General features: G+C 38.6%; 1 protein-coding gene across 1 annotated transcript; it reads left to right on the forward strand.

The window, feature by feature from the left end:
* Positions 1–5,865: 5,865 nt before the first annotated feature.
* LOC140927154 (E3 ubiquitin-protein ligase TRIM71-like) lies at positions 5,866–8,088 on the forward strand. Its single transcript, XM_073376806.1, has one exon. The coding sequence runs from the start codon at positions 5,866–5,868 to the stop codon at positions 8,086–8,088; it is 2,223 nt and encodes a 740-aa protein (XP_073232907.1).
* The last annotated feature ends 483 nt before the right edge of the window (positions 8,089–8,571 follow it).

Here is an 8,571-nt window from a genome sequence, read left to right on the forward strand (position 1 = left end):
ATTTTTAAAGTGATTCGGCATGATTTAACACGACCGTGGGACTGTGGGAGCAATTTTTTTAAGTAAGAGATTTAGTGGGCCAGGTATTCTGCAATCAAACCCCAGAAGAAGAAATATTCCTGCAAAGGTCTAAAAAAATTATGCAAGGGAAATATTAACGAACGAAAATTCATGCGACTTAAAATTCGCCCTCCCCTCATAACTTTTCTAATGGTCCTTTTCTTAAACCACTAGATCTCGAACAACACCTGGGGTCAATTTAATAAACCTTTTACAGTACAAGTGTAATTTACAGGTGTAGCTATTGTTTTCATACCCTAAAACAATAGCTACAAACATGTAAATTACACTTTTAAAAGTTAGTATTTAATTGACCCCTGACCTTCAGTTGAGCTTTGACTCCATTTCATTGCTATCGCCTTTGTATTTGTAAAAAAACATGAAAAATTTTCACTGAACACAATTTGTCATGCAGAGTGTCAAAACGGAAGTCTTTATGTATGTTCACGTGCGGGTAGCCATTTTTCCATCTCTGGGGGGTGTCAGTAAAACTCGGAGTCGGGGTCGGGGTCTATTTTCGTTTTTAAAGAACTCCCTGTTTCAAAGAAAGTAAGAACATGATTGTGAGGAAATCCATCCCAAAACGTAATTCTCAGAACTATTGATCTTTTTGCATGCAATCCTAGAAGCCATTCCTTGCGACACATCTCAAGTAACACTTTTTCGCATCATTTCCAGAGAGACGATGCACGTTATAAATAATAATTGCAAGATTTTTTTTTGATAACGGCAACAAAAAAAAACAAGACTGTATATAAATGAACAGAGTCCAGTCTGAGCAAAACCAACGCATAAAAACTGGGAACTGAAATGAGAAATTCATTGAAAAGGTTGGGGGAAATAAGCAAGGGATTACTTAGCTTTCCTGCATGCTGCACACTACGAGTCATCAGTCAATGTTAATAAAGTCTTTTTTTATAATTTCATTTACTTACAAATTTTATCAATATCGTTAATGTTTTTATGGTTCAGCACTATAATAAAATTAAATAATACAAATAATAGATAGTTAAATTCTTTTTCTCATAGTTATGTATTTTGTTTTATTTTCGTTTTCTTTTTTCTGTTTTCTTTCTTTCAAGGTTATTTTTACTATCATTCTATTTTTTTTTCTCTCTCTCTCTCTCTCGGAGATATTAGCTTTTACAGCTACACTGTAAATCCTAGGTTTAAATAAAGGTGATGTTATGTTATGTTATGGTTACTCTTAATACATCATTCAGCCTTTGGCTTCAAGTGTTTTTCTGTTCTATCAGAGTCCCAAGTAGAGCAGCATTCTGTGACAGGTCGATGGTCACAGTCACTCCATTCTTTTCCAGACTCGTTTGTTATCGCTCCCAATTGCCAGGACACCACCAAGAACTGGTGCTACGGTCACTTAACTAACCAACCTCCCCGGTCAGATCTTGATACTTCACAACTTTTTTCTTCTTCTTGTCTTTGATCGGTGCAAGTTTAGGAAGGTACAGAAAGCCTTTTTTAGTTATACCACGACAAGATTGGGCTTAGACACTGGATAACACAACATTACTGATATACATTCGTAATTTGCTGCGAAAAATATTTAATTGATATCTTTATTTCCATTTCTTTATAAATTAGTTATGCCCGTTCGGTTCTCGTTCTTCGTTCTTTTCAAGATCACGATTTTTCTGATTCTAAAAATGGTAGGTTAATATATAAATAAATTCAATTGATAATAACATATCCTATCATATCCCTCGCATAAATAGCTGGTAGCCTTCGATATTCAAAAATAATTTTTCTACATGTTATTGTAACTATTGTTAGTTTTATGCGACAACAGAAATAGAAAACATCTTTTTCTTGCCATTTCTCTAACTCCATTATACATATTCGTGTTTTTTCTAATTTTATCAACAGCAAATAAACATCTAAATACGATAACAACATGTCTTCATCAATTGACACAACTGAAAAAATAAATAGCTTGTGGTCTTTAGCTTAAAAAAAATGGCAAGCAAGTTTTTATTACGTTAATGGAAAGTGAATTATTATTTCCAATACTATATATACTATTTGGACAATACGCTTCGTACTTTACCGTAATAAGGAAAAAAAACCTTGCCCTAGCCTACTACACTAAAGGATACCCCTTTACCTCAGAGGCACGATTTTGAAAATGTGACCTTTTTCTGAACTCCAAATCCAATCAGAGCCTCATCTTCATCCATAGCTGAAGGGATACGTCCCAAGCACTGATTTTTCTTTTCGTCCTTTCTACATCTCGACGACAGATGATCGCTTACATCGCTTGCTGCTGACGTACGATAGAGACAAGATGAAGGAATACTATCATTATGTTGTTTAGGAATCTGCGCTGGATGCCTCCAGGAATTCAAATATTCGCCTCTGTTGTAGTTTGTCGTCGCATTTTTCTCCACAGCTCGATTTTTTCGTCCATTATAATATTTCTGCTCTTTTATATCTACAATCGGAGATGACACGAGCCACTGAAATGACGGAACTGATGATACCGCCTTTGAAGTTGAAATTTTTTCTTCGCTTGAAACGCTCATTATTTCAATAACCTCGCCTCGCGATTGACTGCTTATAGTCTCTGATACTCTGTTTGTGTTATTACCATTTCTAGAATGCTTGCTGAAGTTATGGGAGGCGTTGTAAGAGCTTGAAATTGAACAAGACGAGCCCATTTTTTGAAACTAGCTTCAACGCAACTGACGTATTTCGCGTGGTGTTTTTCCCTTTTATGCGTGGTTGTTGTCGTCATGGAGACTCTATTTTGCAAACAAGATACAAGATCACAATTTTTCAAATTTGTTGATTTTATTTTTTTATTCTATTTTTGACTTGAAATAGTCCAGAGAGCCATTAAAAAGCACTGAATTACATCGAAACAATAGGCCATTTGCACTAAGGGGTCATGTGACATCGTTTTTATGGCATCAGCAAGATTCCAACTCATCGTTTAAAGGAAGCATTGGTCACGTGACCTCTTAGTGCAAGTGGCCTATTGAATGAGAATGCGAATAACGCAAAGTCAGAAAAGAGGGACATATTAAGAGGGCGTGTCTTAGCAAATACGCACATACTCAAAGTGAAAATCTAAATGTAGATGTAGTCAGCCCAGATCCCGCCATTGCGCACATGCGCAATAACTGCAGTGGGTACAAGCTTTCGGCACAACGATTTCTGGAATCGTTTGGGTGGACAAGCTTTACTTATGATTGGTTAGTGCTATTCTCTCTTGATAATGCCTGGAATACCATCGACGAATGATAACTAACACTTGCCAACCTAAACGATTCCAGAAATCACTGCACCCAATTCTTGAACCCATTTTCCATGTGTCCCGAGAGAAAGACGAGGATAGAAATTAAAGCATTTTAATTTTTACTCGAAATACGTTCAGTTTTTAAATTATATTGCTTCTTCATGTACATTTTCTTACACCCCATTCATCACCGGGCCCCAGCGCAGTTAAATCACTATCAAGCGGATAAGTACTGGGAAAAACCATGGCGCTATCCAGTGGATAGAGGTTTATTCACATGGATAGCACTATTGTTGGTTTTCACATGATGTCACTAAAATTTAAGCTACAGAACCATCGATAGAACCGATATTTTACTTTCACGATGTATTAGAGCAGCTGAAAACTAATCTTCACACAAATTTTAGCTTCAAAAGAGTACAGAGTATATTTCCGTATAAATTATATGGATATAGGGACAGTTTTAACGTAGTTTCTTTCTGAAGGTGACGCGCGCGCAGTTCGTTGCCCTTGGACTAATAAGTAGTAGGTAGATAGGTAGGTAACTTTATTTATTTATACGCGATATTTCCTTCAGCTACATAAACATTCAAGTATAGAAAACTAACGACCTAATTAAACTAGAATCTAATATAAAAACTAAAATATTAAAAAACCTGCTTTACAAGAAGGCCTTGTGTAAAGGTTACATTGCCTATTAAGTATTTTCCGTAATCGAAATTAAGTTATTTAATATTTTCCTTTAAAGATATTAAGGGATGTCAAATGCTGAACCTCCAGAGGCAAGCTCTTCCACAACACACACTTCTGCTATAAGAAAGGCTCGCAAGCAACATTGCAAAAGTGAGCTTCCTCCATGAAGACCACTCACACGAGCTCTGCACAAAGTTGCGGGCCCGCCAGACTACAGCTGCCTATAGGACTTGCTCTCTGAATCAAAATTTCAGGACAGAGTTGGAGGGTTCGCAGACTGCGCCCTAAGCAATGCATCTAGGGAGTTTTATTCACTAGCAATCGCGCGGTGCTACTACCAGCACAGCTATCGACACTAGTCCAGCATGAGTACATGGTCCAAATATCGCGAAACCATACAGGAGTTACACGAGCCCTCTATCGACTCCCCTGTCATACCTTTCGTTTGTTACATAACGGAATTTTAGACCAGGCTTGGAGGGTTTCCGTTTCGACAATTTATCGATTCGGTGAACTATTGTTAGCACTTTATGTCTGCGGTACAAACATATAAAGAATCCCACCATTGAACTTGACGGCTAGTTTGACAGCTAGCGTTAATAAGGTATGCTTACTCATGGCCATTGAAATGGCAAAATCAATGTCCCGTGGCATTAAATTAAAAGACAAGTATTTCATAAACACAGATCGTAATCGCTCCTCTCAGTCACGAACGGTAATAGTATATTCTTAACATGAGAATGGATTTACCCAGATCTGTGCGCATCTCTGAGGAGCTTCCCTGAGTAGCATTTACGGCAGAGAAACTACCGTATTTATTCGAATAAACGCCCAACCTCGAATTAGCGCCCACCTCGAATAAGCGCCCATCCTAAAGGCAGAAAAAGTTAATAAGCGCCCAGCCTCGAATAAGCGCCCACCTCCTCCCCCTCTCAATCAAACTCAAATAAGCGCTCAGCCCCACCCCACCCACTTGAGTGAGTAAATTCTAATAAGAGACTTCCCCGAGGACGGAGTTTTCTTCAGGGTATTTTACAGAAACCTTGCTTTGTTACTTCTTCGCGTTTTGTTATTAGCATTTGTTGTTTTGTTGCAAAATAAACATACCTCACTTGCTGAAAATGGTGAAAACTTAATAAGCGCCCAGCCTCAAATAAGCGCCCACCTCGAATAAGCGCCCACTCTCAAGGTCCAAAAATTTAATAAGCGCCCAGGGCGGTTAATCGAATAAATACGGTACTTGAAAATAAGAGCGAGAGCAAAAACGCTGGCTACGCAGGCTAAGAGGAACCTTTAAATTTTCTATACTATGAGCCGAAAAGAATACGCCATTTTTGAAGGCTGGGTGGCTGTCCGACATTTTTAGGGAAGGGGAGAAAAAAAAGGACCAATTTAGACTACGGTCCACAGTGTACGTAACTTTGGTGCCAGAGGTTTCTTTTATTTTCGAGAACGGACCTCTGGAGCCAGGGTACAGTGTTATAAAATGAGGTGCCTATAAATACCCCCTCAGGGAAGATTACCCAAGTGTTCAGTTGGAAATTGGAAAGATGTTCATTCCTCAGGATTGAGTCGTTTCGAGTTTTCGAGTTTCTGAAACGTGATAACAAAATGGTTTAGTTTATTTACTAAGCTGTTGCGAAGAAAGTAACAACATGTGGAATCCATCCCGCAAACGTTATTCTCGGAATTGTTGATCTTGATGACATATCTCAAATAACCCTTTCTGATTGGTCAGCGTCTGGAGCTTCATTTCTGGAGATCAAAAGACAATGCTTTAAAGACCTTTGTAGACAAGTAAGGCGGGACGTGTGTTTTTCTTCTTTCAGTTTGTTCTTATATATTCTTCTTTCCTTATGGATATTCAAACCCTGTTAAACAACCTTCACGAAGAGTTATCATGCTCTGTGTGTATGAGCAAGTACACCGATCCAAAGCAGTTGCCGTGTTTGTATAGTTTTTGCCTTCATTGTCTGAATGGGATTCAACGAACGAGTGGCAGAAGAGATAAAATTGCGTGCCCGGAGTGCAGACAGGAATTCAATGTCCCTGATAATGGAAACCTAGCAGCTTTGCCAACAAACTTTCGCATTAACAGCTTGCTCGATGTATTAGCTATAAGGGAGTGCAACACAACCGGAGTTAAGTGTGGAAATTGCGACGAACGAACGAAACAAAGCCATTATTGTTTCCAGTGTTATTCTTTCTGGTGTGAAGAGTGCATTGGTCTTCACAATAGGATCAAGGCGAATAAAGAGCACTACGCGCTGGCATTGGAAGAATTTCAAGACCAAGACTTTGAGAACATTTTAAAGCGACCGACATTTTGCGGAATTCCAGGCCACGAAAAGGAAAAAATGAAGTTCTTTTGCAAGATCTGCGAAGTCGCAATTTGCAACTCCTGTGCTTTGTTAGATCACGAGGGGCACGCAAAGATGCTTCTTGAACTGGCTGCAAATGAGCGGAAGTTAAGACTGAAATCTGCGATTGAATCTCAGAAAAAAAAAGCGCAAGCAAAGAAAAGTCAAATCGAGAAACTTAACGAACGTTACAATGAAGTTCTGGAACAAGCCGCATGTGTCAGGAAAAACGTAATTGAGTATGCTGACAGCGTTCATGCAGCTATTGAAGCAAAGAAACTAGAAATCCTTGATAATTTGGAAAGGAAAACAGAATCAACTCTTGAACAAATAGAAATACATAGGAACGACATGCAGAGGGGGTGTCAACTTTGTGAATCAGATATTGAAAAGACTGAAACACTTATAAAGCGATGCACAAGCGCTGAAATCATGCAGCCGAGCGATATGTTGGACAAAATAGTAAAGGATGAAAATAACCAAGATGACACAGCCGACTGTGAAAGGGGTTTTCCGGGACTCTGTTTTGTGAAAAATCAAAAGTTGTTCTATCTTGCATCCCTTGAACAAATTGGCTCCCTTAATTATCTTTCCATTACCAGAGCCCAACAATCAAGTGCTGATGGAAAAGGAATCAGTGAAGCGATTGTTGGACTTGAATCACAGCTCATTGTGACAACAAGAAACGCGGAGGGCCAACAGTATCACGACGATTACGACTCTGTAACACTGGAAATCAGCAATCGTCAAAGCGATAATTGCGCAGCTGAGGTGCAAGTCCAAGATAACAAAGATGGCACTTACAAGATCAAATATTTTGCCAAAGAAACAGGAACATGCAGTGCATCAGTGAAGGTTAATGGAGAACATATCCGTGGCAGCCCTTTTGAGGTTCAAGTCAAACCCAGACAGTTCAGACCTGTGTTATCTTTTGGAGAACAGATACTGAAGTATCCTTGGGGGGTAGCAGTAAATGAAGATGAAATTGCAGTGAGTGACATTGGTAACCATAAGATCCATTTATTCAAGAGCGATGGAACTCTTATTAAATCTCTTGGTGGAGAGGGAGCACAGCCTGGTGAGTTTAGCAGGCCTGCTGGGATAGCTTTTCATGTTGCTAATATTATTGTGGCTGAACAAAATAATGATAGGGTTCAAGAAGTCAGTAAACAGGGGCAATACCTGAGCCATTTTGGTGAAAAAGGAAGTCTTGATCGGCAACTTAATAATCCTTGTGGTTTATCAATTGACAGTGATGGCAACATCCTTGTTGCTGATTTAAAGAATAAGTTGATAAAGATCTTTTCTGCTGGGGGTCAATTTTTAAGTAAAATTGGAAAAGAGGGTTCTTTCACTAGACCATTTCACTGTATTCAACACGGCAAATATGTCATAGTATCAGACGAAGGTGATCATTCTGTAAAATTCTTTGATAGGAAAGGTAACTTTCTTAATAAATTTGGGAAGAAGGGAGATGCTGACGGAGAGTACAACGCGCCGTCTTGCTTGTCCATGGACAAAGCGGGACACCTGATGGTTTGTGATGAACAAAATCACAGGATTCAGGTGTTTGATCTGAGTGGCAAGTTTGTCGCTAAGTTTGGAACAAAAGGAAGTGGGAAAGGAGAGTTTAATGAACCGGTCTCAGCAGCAGTTCTTAGTGATGGTAAAATAGTTGTGTCTGACTTTATTAATCACCGCATTCAGCTTTTTGAATAAATATGACATCAGTTCTTACTTAGGACATGCTTCGTACCGTAATAATGCTTTTTTGATTAAGAATTGAAAATGCTGCTGCGTTACCAATTATGGACGTTGGCAGCAATACTGTACTCGTGAATAGCTTCAAGATCTCTACAAAAACAGACGCATGAGAACGGTCACTATCCTTTTTAATGCTCACTGATCAGAAACTGTTCTTAGTGGTGGTAAAATAGTTGTGACTGACTTCTATAACCACTGCATTCAGCTTTTTGAATAAATATGACATCAGGTCTTACTCAAGACATGCTCTGTACCGTAACAATGCTTTTTTGATTCAGAATTGAAAATGCTGGTCTGTTAATTACTATTATTATTCATTCAAAATATTTCCCCGATTCTGATTAGCTAAAAGCACACAATTAATTCACCATAAACAGTTACTGATGACCAAATTTGGAAGAATTTTGTGTTTAGTGAGGAAATGACGTAAAAAATGCA

The sequence above is a fragment of the Porites lutea genome, chromosome 2, assembly GCF_958299795.1.
Source record: "Porites lutea chromosome 2, jaPorLute2.1, whole genome shotgun sequence".
In the NCBI taxonomy this organism is placed as follows: Eukaryota; Metazoa; Cnidaria; class Anthozoa; order Scleractinia; family Poritidae; genus Porites; species Porites lutea.

Coding starts and splice junctions, on each gene's coding strand:
- LOC140927154 (XM_073376806.1), top strand. CDS start 5,866: ATGGATATTCAAACCCTGTTAAACAACCTTCACGAAGAGTTATCATGC.